Raw genomic sequence first — 20,259 nt, 5'->3', positions numbered from 1 at the left:
TTTCAATCAAGTGCTTCACATATTTCAGAGCTTTTTTTTTTTTCCTCCTCCCCCCCGCCGCTCTCTCGCTCGCTCTCACTCTCCCTCTCTTTGCCCTGTAGTGCAAAACCGAACTGATTGTGCTGTAAAATTATAACCCCGGTAGAATTTTTTTTTTTTTTTTTTGTTCCATGCCCGCAACGGAACCATTACGGCTGAATTAAATGAGAGAGAAGCCCCACGAAACCCAGGCGCCTCCCACCCACAGCCGCCCACACTGAACCCTAGGATCAGAGTTTTTTTTTTTTTTTCCCTTTCCCAACGCGAAGCGCCGGCTAAAAGCATTCACAGCCTGCGCCTGGAGCGCTCACAAGAATGCGGCCATCTCGCAGGACAGAGGAAATTTTTGTCAGTAACTAGCGGGATATCAGAGATTCGTATTCATAAAGCCTTGAGAAAAAAAAATGATTACGTTTACAGTAGTTGCACTTACGGGTCTACTCAAAAAAAAAAAAAAGAAAGAAAGAAAAGGGAAAAATACGCAGAAGTTCAAGCAAAAGAAGCTTTTAGACTGAGGGGAGATTTGACTTTTTTCATCTGTTTACCTTTTTCTTTTTCTCAGGGAGCATAACAGCCCCAAAATGTGTGTTTAGCTCTGGGTGTTCAATTTATTTTATTCCTTTTTTTCCACCTTGACAAAAATAAGTGGGGGGGGGTGGGCGAAGCCTGAACGGTGCTCCACTGAACAGTGGGAGCTAAAATAGATGCATTTTCTTCAACCTCTGCACCGGCATCATCAACACTGCCTATTCTCAAGAGGATTCGGCATCATTTAGTGAAGCCAGGTGTAATGAATCCGTTTCACAATTAGTCTCTGTTATTATTGTGACATTAGCGATGGTGACACGTATGGTAAGTGCTATGATACCTCCTCCATTTTTGGTTAATGCTGGTCCACTATGTGGGTGCCGGGCTGGTAATGGATTGTATCGGAGTTTATTTCATTAGGCTTTTTGAATGGGGGTGCGGGGGGGATTGGTTCAGCTAAAAGGGGGCATTCGTGGAGCCTGTACTGGTGCAGCAATTTCAAAAATTGCATTGCATTTCGTGACTGCGAAGTACGAAATTCTTGTCCTGCCAGGCAACATTTCAAAAGAAAAGTGGCGAGTGGGATTTTGGAGAAAGTTCCGCATTAATTTAGCATCCAGGCCACAAAGTGAGTGAACACAAACACTGAAAATGAACACTCATAATGCTGAAATAAAACAAGCGTGTGAAAGTGGTGAGATCAGAAGGCCTAAACGCTCCAAAGCAGCTTTTACTTCCTATAAAGCGATTTTGGAAAAAAGTGATACATCGTATCTACAATAAATAAAGCTTTAATATAAAAAAGGGATATTAATCATAAAAAAAACAGCACCCATGCGTCCCTCACAGACATCACTGCTGTCATTTTAAAATCCAGCAAGCACTGCTCCAGTCTCTCCCGGCTATGAAGAAATTATCACAGTTCAGAACAGTCTGTTCTTTTCCACTGTGAAAACAAAAAGCTTGAGGACTGAAGCAAAAAAAAAAAAAAAAAAATACAGAAACTCAGTTCATTCAGAAACGGTCCGTAGTCTGATCACACACACCCGTGGCGCATATGGAAGTTGACAACATACTCAGCGTTTGTGCGCTGCACAGAAATGGCAAAAGGTTCGAAGGGGTGAAAGGTAAAGGCGACCAGTCTCCGGACGGCGTGGTTAATCGGTCTGCCCAGCAGGCCAGCCTGAATTTTAAACTTCAGCAAACCAGAATCCCTCGCGTAAAACCTGCACAGAGAGAAAGTGTGGGAGTGAGAGGGGGTTGGCAATGTCATACACAAAGGCATGAATATCATTGTAAATCTACACATGAGAATTAGGACTAGTCTCATTTCACCCCTCGCCCCTACCACTGAGCCCTTAGCCCTCCATTCTGCATATTCACGTCTAGGGGTAGCATGTCCCAATTCTTGTTGAGATAGAGGGGTAGAGCGAAGTGTTAGAGCTATATGACCCTCCAAATGGAGGTTTTTCAGAGACACAATTGAAACAGAAAAAAAGAAAAAACATCAAGTTGGCTCAACAAGAGACCAAAGAAACTCACAAATGTGAGAAATTTCTCCGTTAAAAACGTATGATAGTTATTGTTTTATTTTAGTTTAATGTTTTATGGACCGTTTCTTCAGAACGGGCCTTAGTGTGAATCATTACGCATTAAATATAAAGTTTCAAATCATTTTCCTCCAAATGTTTCAGACAACAGTGTCAGAAACCACACAATCAAGACTACTAACAACTTGTGGGAAAAGGCATATACTGGTACAACAGACTTGTATATCAATTACTGCCAATAATCCAGCTTGATTTTATCATCAAACATCATGTTAACAAAACTAGATTATAGACAGGACTGTGGATTAATCCAGTATGAATCTGCAGTGTGTAGTTTTACAGTCTGACGGTAATAATTGTGGAGTGATTTTAATCCAGTATGAATCTGCAGTGTGTAGTTTTACAGTCTGACTGTAATAATTGTGGAGTGATTTTAATCCAGTATGAATCTGCAGTGTGTGTAGTTTTACAGTCTGACGGTAATAATTGTGGAGTGCTTTTAATCCAGTATGAATCTGCAGTGTGTGTAGTTTTACAGTCTGGCTGTAATAATTGTGGAGTGATTTTAATCCAGTATGAATCTGCAGTGTGTAGTTTTACAGTCTGACTGTAATAATTGTGGAGTGATTTTAATCCAGTATGAATCTGCAGTGTGTAGTTTTACAGTCTGACTGTAATAATTGTGGAGTGATTTTAATCCAGTATGAATCTGCAGTGTGTAGTTTTACAGTCTGACTGTAATAATTGTGGAGAGATTTTAATCCAGTGTGAATCTGCAGCGTGTAGTTTTACAGTCTGACTGTAATAATTGTGGAGTGAACGCTCTGAACGCTCTCTCAGTAATAGCTGCCCTGTTTCACTTTTCACGCTAATGGAATTACAAAACCTGCTAATAGCCACAGGCGTGCAATGTGCTGTTACTATTATTGAGTGAGTGCGGTGGTATAACACTGACGTTAACATGCACTATGACTGTTTAACCCAGGCTATGTACGTAAATCTAAGGGAATTACACAGATACTATATTTTGAATAAATTGACCAATCAAATGCCACACATTACTGGGCTTTCATCAAAAATCTCCCCATGACGGCCTCTGACCCTGTCCAGTCTTACCGTATGGGATGATCTCCACATGTTTTGGGTCTTTCCATGACAGAGACCCACTTATCATCATAGCTGAAGAGTGAGAGATCCAAGTAGGGGCTACTGCTGTATGACTGCGCACTAATGGGGAGCTGACCCAGCAGCCTGCGGACCGCCTCTGTGTGACCACCATACTTAGCGTTCACTATAGTGTCCTTAAATCTGCAGAGATGTGGGGAGAGAGAGAGAGAGAGAGAGAGAGAGAGAGAGAGAGAGAGAGAGAGAGAGAGAGAGAAATCATTAAAACAGACAATTGATCACATAGGAGTTTGAACGACAGAAGAACTAATATTTGACTAAATGAAAGCATGAAAATCATACATAAAAATTTCTAGAATTCTTTGGCCCAATCCTATGTCTTCTTTTTACCCCTACCCCTTGTTTTAGAGTGTCACCCTAACCCCTTGGAACTGAGTTGGTTGAAATCTTACCCTATGAAAAATGGAACCACAAAAAAAAAAAAACACATTACTTTATTATCAGGCTACTAGCGCCGCTCTGTAGGCGACCCTGCCCGTCTGCAGGGACAGCAGAGGAGGGTAAAGTCCAGCTCCTCACTGCTGGGCTTTAGTTACATTTAGGCATCATAAGCCTTCAAAGAGGGGGGCAATTATTTATCACCACCCACCTCTAATTCTTCAGTGATATGAAGCTGAAGTCAGATATTCTCCAGATTCTTGTTCGAATTTTCCTAAATGGTGCAGCAGTTACATTCTGGCACTTCAGGCATCAGAACTGTTTGACTATTTAAGGTGGAACAAGAACGTTAGCTATCTAGCTAACGTGACATTAGCATACTATTAGAGATTTCTTATGCTTGTTATGAAGAAAATGACCAAAATACACTGAAACGACATTAAACTAAGATAATATGATGGTTATCGTAATTTTTGAACAGAGAAAATTCTCACATTTGTGGGTTTCTTTGGTCTCTTGTGCTCCGTCTTGCTGGTTTTTCTTATTTCTTATTTCTCATGTCACTCTGTTCAGAGTCTCTAAAAACCTCCGTACGGAGGTTCATGTAGCCCCAACACTTCACCCTACCCCGCTAACTCAATAAAAATTGGGACACCCTACCCCTAGATGTGAACATGCAAAACAGAGGGCTAAGGTCTAAGTGGTAGGGCCAAGGGGTAAAATGGGATTGGGCCTTTGCCTCATCACGCTAAATTAGGGCATGACATAATAACCCTCCAACAATTTCCATGCACAATGCTTACTGAAATTCACTGGAGCACTTCATACAGATTATATAATATTTTATTAACCATCTGCACACTTTATACCCTACGCTGCCAAGGTCATGATGTGTAAGACGTGAAGTGTACAAGTTAAATTCCTTTAAGCCCGTTGTGTCAAACACAAGGCCAGCAGGCCAATTCAGGCATGGGACACAGTCCTATTAGTCCGGGAAAATTATTTAAATGTTCTATTCTTATTAGCCCGTTTTACCATGAGCTGCACTTCAGTTCCCAGCATGCGAGTTACTGACTGTCCACCGGTCCGGCCCAATACTGATGGATGTCCCACCCTCAAGTCCCCCTGTCCCCCTGATTGACCAGACTGATGGAAGTTTCTGGAACGCAGCTTCTCCACTACAGATCACATCCAAATCTATATGAACTCTAATTGTTTCCACTGTTGATTATACACACCTGAATATATTAGAACTGCGTGGATGTAAAATTGACTTTTCAATGTTTAACTTATAAGTTGTCTGACCAGTGGTAGGATGGTCCCCCCTTTAGATGTGAGTCTTGGTCCTCCCGAGGTTTCTTCCTCCTCCAGCTCTGAGGGAGTTTTTCCTTGCCTCAGCGCTCACGGGGGTTCTGTATATTCTGTATATTCTGTATATTATGTTCAGTGTTTTGTCTGATTCTCTGTGCTGTGATTCCCATTTTTGTAAAGCTGCTTTGTGACAACATCAGTTGTAAAAAGCGCTATATAAATAAATTTGATTTGATTTGATGCACTGCAACATAGTGTGCATTCTGGCCACCTTAACCCAACAACAATATGGGCCAGCTGTTACACAAAAAAGAAGAGATGTCTGGTGTCCAGTTTAAGCAAATAGGCAATACAGGATACATATCCGACTCATGGCCATGTGACCTTAATGTGAAGCTGAGATCGGAATATGGAACATGTGCTTTATTCTCCACAGCGTGTGCACCATCATTCAGTGTTACCATGGCAGCTTTAACAGACATTAAAGCCTGTAAACGGTGGAAAAGCAGCTTCGTCTCGCTATAATAATGAAGCAGAGAGCTGATCTGAGTTCATTATCTTTGCCAAAAAAAGCTTTTGTTCAGACAGTGATGGTATATGTGCATTTTTTTTTTTTTGTTTTTTTAAACAGATGGACTTACCTGCGCTGGACCTGCCGGGCGAAGTTATTGCTGGACGCAGAGCAGGGGAACTGCACGGCCTCGCTGTGGAGCGTAGCGTTCCGGAAAAGATCGCAGAAATTCTCAAACAGTTCCAACAGCTTGTCCGAAGTGTTCTCAAACACCGCAATCACCTCAGTGGTGACCATGTTGTACACGACAAAGAAAGAGGGCTGAGAGAGAAAGAGAGAAAGACAAAGAATGTGTGAGAGAACGATGAAGAAACAGATAAAAGCCTGACTTAGGAGAACGAGTGTGTTTACATGCACTTAATAATCTGCTATCTGCAGAATATGAGGTTCAACAAGTTTACATGGACTTGAGTAATCAGATGATGGGGAAACGGCGGGTCTACATGAGTCAGGCAGTAATTGGATATCTGCTTTGCAAGCAGCCAATAAACCCGGAACGTAACTCATTTAAAAGTAACGTAAAACTCGAACTTCATGCTGCAGGTTTTTTTTTTTTTCCCGTTTTTCATCAAACATTGCACCACTTTACCTGAAAATGCTAACATACATCATTTAGAAGATGAATATTGAAATGCTTTGTTTCATGTTTGCTTTCAGCACTGCTTCAAAAGTGTTTTGCTGCGTCTCGCGACAGCCACCGTCTGCTCTCGCACACGCGCAGACTGAGAAATCTGATAAATATCGGAATAAATGTTTACATGCACTGAGAAATCTGATAGCTGAGCTAAAATCCAGCCTCTTTATTCGATTTCTTAATCAGATTTCTAGATCGGAGTATGGTGTTTACATGACCATTTGAATAATCGGATGACTGCAGAAATCCTATTATGATCAGATTATTGAGCGCATGAATAAACACCGTCTCAGATTTTCTGAAAAAGATAAGGAAGAGAGTTAAGGTACATCCAAACGAAATCAAATGCAAGAGAGTGTAATACTGGCTTGAGTACGTTGAGACCTCTGAGCAAACTCAGATGTTTCAGCTGAGTGTTCTGTACGCGTCCTGATAAATCACAGGTGTTCATCCAGCCTCACTAATCATAGGCCTTTCCACATAGCACTTTCTAACCACCCATTAAAATGTGCCAAGCACTGTAATATCGCAATAAATAATCACAATTATCTTTTTTCTGGTCAAAACCTCAGCACGACTTACTTGCTTGTTTTTTTAACCTGACTGTCAATCGTCGATAGCCATTACAGAATTACAGAAGGACTGCAGCGAGGAGAATATACAGATAGTATGAAGACCTGGAAAGCAAAACCAACATCAATGCCACCAGCAAGAAGCATTGAAGCCGTTTCTTCTACTTCTACCACCTTGAGCAGGAACAAAACAAGATAAATGTTAATTTTTATATTTTTTTAAATCGTTTTTCACAGCCAAAGTTGATGATGACATGGCTGAGTATGAAAGCACAGCATAAACATGAATAAAGACATACTAAGGCTCATTAAGATAACCGATAAACATCTCCTTAGCAATAACTGATTTTACTTTCTTTGCATTTTAATAAAATCAACTAACACGTTATAATCCATATCGGAACTGCAGTGGAGGGTAAGACGAGCTAAAATTATAAGAATGGATCACAGATACCGTTTACCTACTTATGACAGCTACATGAAGCATTCGGTTGTACATGAAAGTTTGTTCACCCTGGTCAAATTATAGACCGATCAGTCATAATATTCTGACCACCTGCTCACTGTCCATTTTGTCAGTATAGGTGCACTTTGTAGCTCTACAGTTACAGACTATAGTCCATCTGTTGCCCTGATACTTTGTTACCCCCTTTTACCCTGTTCTTCAGTGGTCAGGACCCCCATGGACCCTCACAGAGCAGGTGCTATTTGGGTGGTGGATCATTCTCAGCACTGCAGTGTGTGTTGTGCTGGTCTGAGTGGATCAGACACAGCAGTGCTGCTGGCACTCAGTGTCGCTGCTGGACTGAGAATAGTCCACCAACCAAAAATATCCAGCCAAGAGCGTCCTTTGGGCAGCTTCCTGTGACCATTGATGAAGGACTAGAGGATGACCAACACAAGCTGTGCAGCAGCAGATGAGCTGTCATCTCTGACTTTACATCTACAAGGTGGACCGACAAGGTAGGAGTGTCTAATAGAGTGGACAGTGAGTGGACACAATGTTTAAAAACTCCAGCAGCACTGCTGTGTCTGATCCGCTCATACCAGCACAACACACACTAACACACCACCACCACGTCAGTGTTACTGCAATGCTGAGAATGACCCACCACCCAAATAGTACCTGCTCTGTTCACACAGCAGGGAAAAGTGGCCCAAATCTGATTCTCACCAAATCTGATTGTTTTTTTTGTTTGGCTGTTCACAATGTCCATTAAATGTGATCCGTATGTGACATCAGTCTGAACAGGTCAGCTCCTAAACCGACCCGCATGCGCAAAAGAACAGAGCTTCACGCAGCTCATCCAGAGGTAAACAATAACGACTGCCAACGGACGCCAGTCGCTCCCGGAGGATCAGCTTCATCTTCACCAGCATCACAGGAGCCATCATGAAGCTCCACTGACTGACAGCTGGGCTCTTCACCCAGAACATGAAACTTTGCTTTCAGACTTTTAACTGTTCTTTGACACTGCAACCTCATTCTGTGGCTGCGTTCAGCCATGTCTTTCAAAATCCCTTCAAACACGGGGGTTTGGATGAGACTCTTCTCATTTTTTGGTACAGAAACATCACCCCAATATTAAATAGGTCTCAGTTTAAAGCAGAGCAAAGTGTGGATTGTTGTTTATATTATATGTTTAGCCTATACTTGTACATCAGCACATCCTGAGACATATTTACAGCCAAGGCAGTAAAACGGACATAAAATGTTGGTTTGATTTTTGTTGAAAGGACAGACATTTGGGTTGAGACCCCTGGTCATCTACAGGCAGTTAACAAGCTCTGTTCTTAGGCTTAATTAGGCTACATTTACTCATCTTACACCTAAGACAACACTCTTTGCACTCTTTTAAATTATGATTTTGAAATAAAAACTATTTCTTTTTAAGCCCTAATTAACAGAACTGTTCTTACACTGCAAGACGGAATGATTATTTTTACTGCACGTGAGATGTTCTCCACACGTGACAGACATCTACAGCTTAAATGGTGTTTTTGGAGGGACTTCTCAGCCATGCTACCTCCAAGGGCTAATGACAGGGCTGTTGTTCTTACAGAGTCAGCGGCTCCCACTTTGAGCTCTGCTTTCACGAGCCATCGGCTCGGTTTAAAGGTTTCCCACTCAGTTTGTTCCGACCCGAATACGTTCCCCTGACATTCAGCACAAAACTTCTCACGCTTGTCCCCAGACGTTTGCGACGAGATCACGTCTCGCCCCGAGGGACCACCCTTCACAGTCATCTTCCAGCTGTTCCAGACTGGAGTTTAATGTTTGGAGTTCATCCTCCTAATTATATTCTTCAGACACAATATAAGCCGTTTCTCGTTCAGCTCAGCCTCACGAAGAGAAGCAAGTTACTGGACACTTGTGAGGATTATGAGAGACTGAACAGCACAGAAAGGCACAGTTCACTGAGAGCTCATCTGTAAAGGTTAGTCTTGCATAATAACACTGCAGAAGCTTAACGATACGTTATCATTATTAGAATAAATTAAAGGCAAGTCGCTTTTAGGATCTTCATTTTAGCTGTTTTGTTGTCATCACCATCATCGTGTGCAATATAATCTATGCTCCATGTGGAATATGTGTAAAATATCTTTACATGATAAAGATTTTTTTGCTTTTCCATTTATATTTTCATTATTAATAAATCACCATATTTGTCTGCAATATAATCAATATTGCAAAAAATATCTGCAATATAATCCATGTGCTATAGATGTAAAAATATACTTACGGCGTATAAGCTTATTTATGTTTACATTGCTAATTTTGTGAAGTTTATAGTTTTTAACTTTTAGTATTACATACATTTTCTAAACAGTAATAAAACAAACTGTAACCTTAATTAAAGTAATTAACAAGTTTAATATTTGTTCATTTTCTTCTTCTTACTTTGTTTCTTGAGTGCCCTGCTCCCCCTTTGCTGTTGTAGCACTGTGAATTTCCTTGATGTGGGACTAAAAGGATTATCTTATCTTTTTTCACTCATTTTATGTTTTCTGTCCATATTTTAAACACTCACTCTCTTTATCACAATGCATGGACCAGCAGAAATGATACATAATTAGTTTAAGATGAAATACCAACTAAAGTCTCATTACAATAACTTAAGACACGTTTACTTTCTCATGCAAAGTTACTTAAAAAAATTAAAAAAAAAGTTTTATCTGACCAACAGAGATGATCTGCTTTTCTACCACTGAACCACTGCATTCATATTATAGACTTAGATTTAGTCCAATTACAGCAAACTACAGACAGCCTGTAAACAACAACTAGTGCAGAGAAGCTGCACAGTAAAAAAAATAGCTAACTGGAGGCCCATTAGGCATTAAAGTTATTTTATTATTATTATTTAGTTTTATAGATTTGCGTCAAGATCTTTCTAAGTTAGTTGTTTTTTCATGGTTTTCATCACCATTGCTGTTACATTTCATTTTGTATCAGTACCAAGGATCTTGAGCACTAAATATTGTGATATATTTTTGCCATATTTCCAGCCCTTATAGACACCAACACTGCAATGACATCGTCATACATACAGTATCTCACAAAAGTGAGAACACCCCTCACATTTCTGCAAATATGTTATTATATCTTTTCATGGGACGACACCACAGAAATGAAACTTGGATATAACTTGGTCGGTGTGCAGCTCGTATAGCAGTGCAGATTTACTGTCCTCTGAGAAGAACCCAACACACAGCCATTAATGTCTAAATAGTTGGGAACACAAGTGAGTCCACCTCACAGTGAACTTGTCCAAATTGTGCCCAATTTTGTCATCTTCCCTTCCTGGTGTCGTGTGACTCATTACAGTTACAAGGTTCCAGGTGTGAATGTGGAGCAGGGCAGTTAAATTTGGTGTTTGGGGTACAATTCGCTCATACTGGCCACTGGATATTCAACATGGCACCTCATGGCAAAGAACTCTCTGAGGATGTGAGAGAATTGTTGCTCTCCACAAAGCCTAGGCTATAAGACGACTGCCAACACCCTGAAACTGAGCTATAGCACGGTAGCCAAGGTCATACAGTGGTTTTCCAGGACAGGTTCCACTCAGAACAGGCCTCTCCAGGGTCAACTAAAGAAGTTGAGTCCACGTGTTCAGTGTCATATCCAGAGAATGGCTTAAAAAATAGACGCATGAGTGCTGCCAGCATTGCTGCAGAGGTTGAAGAAGTGGGACGTCAGACCATACACAGACCATGCACACCGCATCAACTCGGTCTGCATGGCTGTCATCCCAGAAGGAAGTCTCATCTGTAGCTGATGCACAAAAAAGCCTGGAAGCAGTTTGCTGAAGACAAGCAGTCCAAGAACAAGGATTTCTGGAACCATGTCCTGTGGTCTGACGAGACCAAGATAAACTTATTTGGCTCAGATGGTGTCTAGCATGTGTGGCGACGCCCTGGTGAGGAGTCAAGCCTACAGTCAAGCATGGTGGTGGTAGCATCATGGTCTGGGGCTGCATGAGTGCTGCCAGCACTGGGGAGCTGAAGCTCACTGAGTGAAATTCCAACATGTACTGTGACATTCTGAAGCAGAGCACGATCCCCTCCCTTCAGAAACTGCGCCACATGGCAGTTTTCCAACTTGATAACGACCTCAAACACACCTTCAAGATGACCACTGCCTTGCTGAAGACCTAAACCCAATTGAGCACCTGTGGGGCATCCTCAAGCAGAAGGTGGAGGAGCGCAAGGTGTCTAACATCCACCAGCTCTGTGATGTCATCATGGAGGAGTGGAAGAGGATTCCAGTAGCATCCTGTGCAGCTCTGGTGAATTCCATGCCCAAGAGGGTTCAGGCAGTGATAGATAATAATGGTGGTCACACAGAATATTGACACTTTTGAGCACAATTTGGACGTGTTCACTGTGAGGTGGACTCATTTGTGTTCCCAGCTATTTAGACATTAATGGCTGTGTGTGGGGTTCTTTTCAGAGGACAGTAAATCTGCACTGCTATACAAGCTGCACACTGACTACTTTAAGTTATATCCAAGTTTAATTTCTATAGCGTCGTCCCATGAAAAGATATAATAAAATATTTGCAGAAATGTGAGGGGTGCACTCACTTTTTTGAGATACTGTACATCACGCAGCTTTACCTGAGAGGGGTCAGTCACCCGGAGGGTGACCACGTCTTCGCTGGTGTATTTGATGAAGAGGTGATGCTCGTCCAGAAGCTGCATTTTCCACATTCTCAGCTGCCTCAGCTGGTCGAAGAACTGGAAAAACCTGCGTTTGGCCGTGGCGCTGCCGTCCTGCTCCGCTCGCCTCCACAGGTACACCAGGAGTCTGTGTTTCAGAGAGTTGATGCTTTTCTCCTTGTAGAGTCGAGAGAAACCCGGCTGACCCTCCGCCTGAGCCTCGGAGTATACCGCCGAAAGGGTCAAAAGGTCATCCTCATAACAAAAACGCCCAATAGTTCGGACGTCCAGGAAAGTTCCTTCTGGAGTCACCTGGAGGCGAGAAGAAATTAGGGGATTTTAATCTCACTGTATATAAATTCAATATTACTTGTTTCCGTGTTGAATGTCACTGCATATGATTTCAATCTTACTATATGTGATTTTAATCTCCGGGTCTTATTTTAATCTTACTGCACCTGATTTTAATCTTAACCTGCCGATTCTGATTTCAATCTCACTGTATATCATTTAAATAATCTACTCTGAATCTCATTATACATTACTTTAAAAATACTCTGTGGTTTTAATCTGTGTCTGATTTTAATCTCATTGTATCTGATTTTAATCTAAACATGTCCAATTTTAATCTTAATCTAACTGATTTGGATTTTAATTTCACTGTATATAATTTCAATATTATTGGATTCAATTTAAAATGTGATTTTAAATTTAATCTGTGATTTTAATCTCAGTGTCTCATTTTAATCTCACTGTCTCTGATTATTATCTCACCGTATATTTTCTTAACACTACTTGTTTCTGCTTTGAATATTATTGTACATGATTTAAAATTTACTATGTAAATTTTAATCTCAGTGTCTGATTTTAATCTTTACATAATTTAACACACTAGCTCTCCATCATGATGCATGGACCAATAGAAATGAGCCATAATTACTTAAAGATGAAATAACTAAAATCTCATTACATTAATTTATATTAAAAGTTAAGAAGGCTTTATTTTCTCATGCAATGTTACCTTTTTTAGGCCAACAGAGATTAAATGCTTTTCTACTACTGAACAACTGTATTTAAATAATTTTGCACTCAGGATTTTTAATCTCAGTGTCTGATTTTAAATCTTACCATGTCCAGTTTTAATCTTAATCTAACTGGTTCTGGTTTTAATCAATGTATATACTTCAAAATTACTTGTTTCTACTTTGAATCTTTCCTGAATCTGATTTTAATCTTAACATGTCCCGTTTTAATCTTAATCTGATCCTGTTTTTAATCTCACCTATTTCATAGTTTTATTTCATAACTTGTTACTGTACAACTGTACATTGGAATAGTGCAATACTAGTGTATATTGTGCATATGTGTATATTCAGAGTCAGTGTGTTGACACACACACACACACACACACACACACACACACACACATATATGTTCATTTGCTTGTTACCACAAATAGCTAATCAGCCAATCACACGGCTGCAACTCAGTGCATTTAGGCATGTAGAGGTGGTCAAGACAACTTGCTGAAGTGCAGACTGAGCATCAGAACGGGGAAGAAAGGGGATTTAAGGGTCTTTGAACGTGGCGTGGTTGTTGGTGCCAGACGGGCTGGTCTGAGTATTTCAGAAACTGCTGATCTACTGGGATTTTCACACACAACCATCTCTAGGGTTTACAGAGAACGGTCAGAAAAAGAGGAAATATCCAGTGAGCGGTCAGTTGTGTGGACGGAAATGCCTTGTTGATGTGAGAGGTCAGAGAAAGGGCAGACTGGTTCCAGATGATAGAAAGGCAACAGGAACTCAAATAACCAACCAAAATCTCTGAGGAACGTTTCCAACACCTTGTTGAAAGTGTGCCATGGAGAATTAAGGCAGTTCTGAAGGCAAAAGGGGGTCCAACCTTTTACTAGCAAGGTGTAACTAATAAAGTGGCTGGTGAGTGTGTGCATGTATATATTTATATGTGTATGTGTGTATATATATATATATATATATATATTTTTTTTTTTTTTTTTTTTACACACACACACATTTCTTTTACTTCTTAGATATTTATATTTCTTTTCTGTATTTAAATTCTATAAGATTTTCACTCACTTTCCACCTGTGTAAACGTGATGTGACAAACGTGATTTGATTTGATCACTTTGTCTGATTTTAATCTTAGAGCATTTGCTTTTAATCTCACCGTCAATTATTTTAATCTGTGTCTGGGCCAGTTCCCTGGAATTAGATTAAGCATAAGCCTAGTCTAAAAAGAATTTCCAACAGTGCTTCAACACTGCCACTGCAATTTAAAACTAGGCTGAATTCATGTCCAGAAAATGTCCCATTGTGTGTGCTTTTAATCTTAAGCTCACTGTCTGATTAAAGGTAAAAAAAAAAAAAGATCCTAGGGTCATATTAATGAGCTGCACTGCCATCAAAGCGCTGTGGAAGCTGTTACAACCCTACTCACCTGAAACACATGGATGGTCTGTTGCTGGACAGACAGCACGGCTAGTATGTTCCTGTACAGATAGAGGCCCTGGTTGTGAGACAGGATGATCTTATCACATTTGAAGGTGCGCGTGTCGCAGAGACGGCCCGTGTGTAGGTCTATGATGTGGAGCGAGTAATCCTCCAGAGGAGAACGCGGGTTTGGAGTCACGGACTCGTTGTTGCGGTAAACCTCGAAGAAGTGCGGGTGCGGCTCCTCGGGCAGGTAGGCCGCAGATCCCACTATAACGTAACGGCAGTCGTCTGTGAACAGGCTGCACTCACGGTTCAGGTGCTCCCCGTTAGAGGCCACGTTAGTGACGTGGAGGAGAGAGAAGAAGCGCTCGAAGAGCCGCCCGCGGATGTTCAGAGAGCGCTGGTCGTTCCCGTTGGCCAAAGTCTCTCCTTCCTGGCCCTGGAGCAGGTCCTCGGCAGCCTGTCAGTGGAGGTGGGATGACAGTCAAACCTAACTCGTGATATTTTGCATTGAATAACATGACATCACAGCATACAAACAACCAAAACAGTACGACACCGGTGCCTGCACAGACTCCAGCAGTGATCAGTCCTAGTGCGGACCTTCCTCACACTATACTGAGTTCTTTACATTGTGGCAAATGCACATTGATTGCTATTTAAAATGTATATACAGATAAGGGCGTTGAAAGTTAATTACCTATTAATAAATAGGGTAATTTGGGCTTTTTTGTCTATGAATTTTATGAACTTTAATGATTTTTGCAGGAATTTTTTTTCACCATTTACAACCATGCACACACCTTTCTTTCCCCCCACAGTTTGGGCAGACTTCACAGAACAAGTTGTCAAATGGACACTAAACAGAGTTCAGCAATGGGAGCAAAGAATGGACTTTCAAGCCAACGAGGTGGTGAACATCTGGGCTCTTGAACTTGAGACCGCCAAGTCTCGGCCTGGTTCTTACAGAACGTATTCTTACCAACGTGTTGTGATGACAGCCTCTGTTTTCAGAGATCTGTTTCTCATCGTCAGTCTGATAGGCTTCTAACAACAGCCACTGCTTATCATTGTTTCATCTAAATACGCCTGTCCAATGATACTTTATATTCATCATTTTTTCATTTCCCTTTTCTTATGTTATTGTTTTGCTGGTGATGGTAAATGACTTTTCACTATGTTATTGCTCTTTATTGAAGAAAAAAGGCACTATAGCTTTACCCTGCGCTCTTAATGTTAATAAGCAATAAAAACAGACATTGCTTTGGGTTAATTTATTAACCAATTCAATCTAATTTATTGGACTGCTATCTGGTGTTGAGTAGAGGACGGGTTCCCTCTCTGAGTCTTGGTTCCTCTCAAGCTCTCTTCCTTTTGACCTCAGGGAGCTGGCCGCTGTCATCGCTGTCTTATTATTATTATGCCAAATTATTAGTCATTTTTTTATGGTTAATGTTTGTTATTATTGCCTATTATTAAGAGCATAATGGAAAGGTTTTTATCACTTTTTTTGTCCAACAAATTTACCATTTACCAAAACAAAGAAACATTTTACTAGAGCACTAAACAGTTCTGCAGATGTTCAAATCAAGCGTTATCCTTTTATTGTATGTATTGTCTGGGCTATTCATGCTTCGTGTATTATTTTATTACACCCACGATATGTTTACCAGTATTCAATGTTATGCCAATAAACCTCCGGGCCCTACCTGGCAGCCCTGGTACTCGTATATCTCCAGGGAGGTCTGGTCCGAGGAGAACGCGATGAAGCAGCGTCCATCTGGGGAGAACTTGCGCAAAAAGCATGGGGGCTTCTCCACATTTACTACAGTGAAGTTGGGGAAGAGATTCTGGTGGAAGCAGCGCACCCTGTACCAGTGTGCCCCGGGGCGGCCTGAGCAGATGCGCCGGCGCTCCAGACGATGGACCACGTTCTGGTTCTGGATGCGCCGTGGTCGCAACGTCGGGAAGCCGTCTTCCGTTGTGGGCACGCTGCAAGACGCCATGGACGCCTACATCACAGTCAGGACTGCAAAAGCAAAAGAAGAGAGACACGAGCTGAACAACAATAAATTCAAGACCTTCGCAAATTTAAGGCGACATCGGGACTCATTCGTGCCACTTCAGAGCGTCCCATTCTACTCCCAGAATGCTTTTCTATGGCGGCTGCATGACTGTCTGCACATTTTAATGCCACTCTGAGCAATGGATGCACCTTAAAGGGACCCCCCTCTAATTTAAGGGGGTCTGGATTCTTTTGGACAGAGTACATGTTCCTAAATAAACTGAACTAAGTAAAACTAGTGAAACTGATAATAGGCAAGAATTAAAAGGAACCCAAAAATCTCTCTACGACGGCACCACAGCTACGGCAACAGAGGCTTCACTAATGTCCATAGACTACATTTTACAGAAAAGGAATCTCTTCATGAACTTAAAGGAGAATTCCACCAACTTTTCAGAATTTCTGCATTCAGAACGGTTCGGTGCGACTCTGTGTCTTCACAGCGGTGGTGATAGGAAACCGAGTCCGGCATGTCTACAACACAAATATAGCCATTGAACTTACATGTGTCTTCTGAGCTGTTATATGGGATGCTGATGATGTGAAAATAGTGGAAAATCCAAGTACACAAATCATGTACTTGAGTTAAAGTAGAGATACCCAAGGTAAAATATTCCTCCAGTAAAAGCAGAAGTTCCTCCCTTTAGACCTCCACTTGAGTAAAAGTACTAAAGTATTTCCCTTCAAATGTACTTAAGTATAAAGTAAAAGTACTAAAAGAGTAATTCTGGCTCTGATGTCCTGTTATCATTTTTATAACCAGACTGGCTTCATGAACTCATTTCAGGTGAAAGTCCTCCAGCGTCTCTCTTGGTAAACCAGTCTTTTAATAGAACGTCATTAATTAGTGACGCTGACGTCTATTAAAATGATCAGAAGCACAAAACACTGAAGGTAAACAGTTTCCATCAGGGAGAACCGAGTGGCTCTGAAATCACTTTTTACACACAAGCAAAGTTTCAGTTTCAGATTTATTTACATCTTAGTTCCAAGTTTAAGTTGAATAAAAACTGGCTTTAAACTCAGGATCACAGATGAGCTCCTTTACTATGTTGATCTGTAGGCGTCTGTTCATAAACATAAACCAGCCCAAACTCATTTACTATAAAATGAAATGGTGTTTGTAGAAATTCAGAAAAAAGCCGCGTCAGTCTCGACTGCATATGTGGACATATTTCTATATTGAGCTCTATTTACACAAAGTTAGGTTAGTTCATCATTTATGTTGAACAGACTCTCCCAAAATTTTACGCTGCTGCGCTGATGTTGAACCGTGTGTTGCACTGGGTCGGTATGACCAACAGGTCAAAACCAGCTCTAAACAAAGTGACCGCTGGGCCCTGATTGGTGCTCTGGCTTTGCGCTTCTTTTGTTTTGACATGTTACGTTTTTATACACACAGAAACCAAAAGGAACGACAGATTTCTCAAAATGTAGGAGGAAAAAGTCGGATATTAGACTCTGAAATGTAGTGGAGTGAAAGGCAAAAGTCCAAAATGGAAATACTTAAGTAAAGTACAGATACACAAAAAAATTACTTGAGTACAGTAAGGAATTACATTTACTTAGTTACTGTCCACCACTGGGAAAATCTGACACGTTTTTCTCCTTGCCCATTTCTGCATCCCAACACACTGCATGCACCCCTCCACTGTAAGTAGATTGAAAAGACGTATTAGTCCAAAACTATATCACAAACTTATATCGTATAACAGTGTCTCAGTCATCAGGCAGTGAATTCATAACAAGTGTCCTGTAGCTAGAAACTTTCTGTGAGGGAGCTTTTAGAGGTGGACGTCTGGTTCCTATCACCACCATTGTAAACATTTCTGACTCTGCAGGTTTCTCTAGAATGAAGTATTTCACACCAAACCGCTCTGAACGACTCCGTTTACATCTTAAGATGTGTAGAAGCTTTGGGAAATTGGTGGTGGTCCCCTTTTTACACGTTAAATGGGTCATTTAGTAGTAACAGCAGCACCTCTACTAACCTCAGCACAACATTCAGGTTCATGTAACGTTGTGGTGCGCACGTTTCAGACCTTTTTAGACTCCGTATTATGAGTAGATGCGATATGCCGCCACGATGAGCTCATTTATTAAGCATTTCAGTCTAACTGTTGTCTTTTAGTGAACTAACTTAAACGAAACTTAGCTTACGTGATTGTTTGTGTCCTGCAGTCCGCGCTAACAGGTCCTTTACAGCCAAACCCACCACTTATTTCTACTACAGAGGCCAAAGATACATATTTAACGTGTAGCATGAACGATATAAATTAAAAGCTGTCACTAAAACTGCGCTCTTTTGCGTGTTAGCTCGTAGCTTAGTTAGCTCAACTAGCTCACCGGCGAACTACGAACGACCAAGAGCGAAGAAACACCCCGGCTAGGTTTTTAGCGCGCCACCTGCAGGAGCGGCGGAGCGGAGCTCAAACCGTGCCGTCGTTTATCTCGACCCCTGAAACGCGTCTCCGCAGGCAAGCCCGTCTCCGCCACAGCAAAACACACATATGCAGCCGTTTCTTCAGTCATAGTAATGAGAAGGTTTTCCATAAATGTGAGAATTATTATTATGTAATATTATAATTACATGACATAATATAATTATGAATTAACATTTCATAATAATAATTTAATTCCTCATATTTATGACTTATTCTGACATAATTGTGAATTGGTTTCTCATAATTATGAAATAGCACGTCATGTTTATGACTATCTCATAATTATGACGATTGATAAATGTTAATGACGCCTTTAGAGGGCGGAGCTGAGCAGCGTTTGTTTATTTGATGGTTGTTAATGACGTCTTTAGAGGGCGGACCTGAGCGGCGTTTGTTTATTTGATGGTTGTTAATGACGTCTTTAGAGGGCGGCGCTGAGCAACGTTTGTTTATTTGATGGTTGTTAATGACGTCTTTAGAGGGCGGCGCTGAGCAACGTTTGTTTATTTGATGGTTGTTAATGACGTCTTTAGAGGGCGGAGCTGAGCGGCGTTGGTTTATTTGATGGTTGTTAATGACGCCTTTAGAGGGCGGAGCTGAGCGTCGTTTGTTTATTTGATGGTTGTTAATGACGTCTTTAGAGGGCGGCGCTGAGCGACATTTGTTTATTTGATGGTTCTTAATGACGTCTTTAGAGGGCGGCGCTGAGCGACGTTTGTTTATTTGATGGCTGTTAATGACGCCTTTAGAGGGCGGCGCTGAGCAGCGTTTGTTTATTTGATGATTGTTAATGACGCCTTTAGAGGGCGGAGCTGAGCTGCGTTTGTTTATTTGATGTTTCTTAATGACGTATTTAGAGGGCGGAGCTGAGCGTCGTTTGTTTATTTGATGGTTGTTAATGACGTCTTTAGAGGGCGGAGCTGAGCGGCGTTTGTTTATTTGATGGTTGTTGATGACGTCTTTAGAGGGCGGCGCTGAGCGACATTTGTTTATTTGATGGTTCTTAATGACGTCTTTAGAGGGCGGCGCTGAGCGACGTTTGTTTATTTGATGGCTGTTAATGACGCCTTTAGAGGGCGGCGCTGAGCAGCGTTTGTTTATTTGATGATTGTTAATGGCGACTTTAGAGGGCGGAGCTGAGCGGCGTTTGTTTATTTGATGGTTGTTAATGACGCCTTTAGAGGGCGGCGCTGAGCGACGTTTGTTTATTTGATGGTTGTTAATGACGTCTTTAGAGGGCGGAGCTGAGCGACGTTTGTTTATTTGATGGTTGTTAATGACTTCTTTAGAGGGTGGCGCTGAGCAGCGTTTGTTTATTTGATGGTTGTTAATGACTTCTTTAGAGGGCGGCGCTGAGC

At 41.3% G+C, this 20,259-nt stretch overlaps 1 protein-coding gene across 3 annotated transcripts; it reads right to left on the bottom strand.

The window, feature by feature from the left end:
• Positions 1-256: 256 nt before the first annotated feature.
• det1 (DET1 partner of COP1 E3 ubiquitin ligase) lies at positions 257-18,813 on the bottom strand. 3 transcript variants are annotated; one of them, XM_037540318.1, is made up of 8 exons: positions 18,618-18,813; positions 18,017-18,108; positions 16,102-16,421; positions 14,397-14,852; positions 11,892-12,245; positions 5,633-5,823; positions 3,234-3,425; positions 257-1,793 (listed from the first exon to the last, which is right to left on the bottom strand). In XM_037540318.1, the coding sequence occupies exons 3-8, from the start codon at positions 16,396-16,398 to the stop codon at positions 1,604-1,606; spliced, it is 1,680 nt and encodes a 559-aa protein (XP_037396215.1). In that variant the 5' UTR covers positions 16,399-16,421; positions 18,017-18,108; positions 18,618-18,813; the 3' UTR covers positions 257-1,603. The 3 variants fall into 3 exon arrangements, with proteins under 3 accessions (XP_037396215.1, XP_017539915.1, XP_017539916.1); XM_017684426.2 differs by lacking the exon at positions 18,017-18,108; XM_017684427.2 differs by lacking the exons at positions 18,017-18,108; positions 18,618-18,813 and adding an exon at positions 18,449-18,607.
• Between the last annotated feature and the right edge of the window lie 1,446 nt (positions 18,814-20,259).

This window comes from Pygocentrus nattereri, chromosome 8 (genome assembly GCF_015220715.1).
Source record: "Pygocentrus nattereri isolate fPygNat1 chromosome 8, fPygNat1.pri, whole genome shotgun sequence".
NCBI lineage: Eukaryota > Metazoa > Chordata > Actinopteri > Characiformes > Serrasalmidae > Pygocentrus > Pygocentrus nattereri.
Note: the sequence above shows the minus strand (reverse complement) of the source record. Positions and strands in the feature narration are given on the sequence as shown.

Excerpts from the sequence above, each read along its gene's own strand:
- det1 (XM_037540318.1), bottom strand. The coding sequence starts at position 16,398 with ATGGCGTCTTGCAGCGTGCCCACAACGGAAGACGGCTTCCCGACGTTG. Across the intron at positions 12,246-14,396 it reads AGACCATCCATGTGTTTCAG|GTGACTCCAGAAGGAACTTT; the intron begins GTGAGTAGGGTT and ends TCTCGCCTCCAG. Across the intron at positions 5,824-11,891 it reads GGGTGACTGACCCCTCTCAG|CCCTCTTTCTTTGTCGTGTA; the intron begins GTAAAGCTGCGT and ends TTTCTCTCTCAG.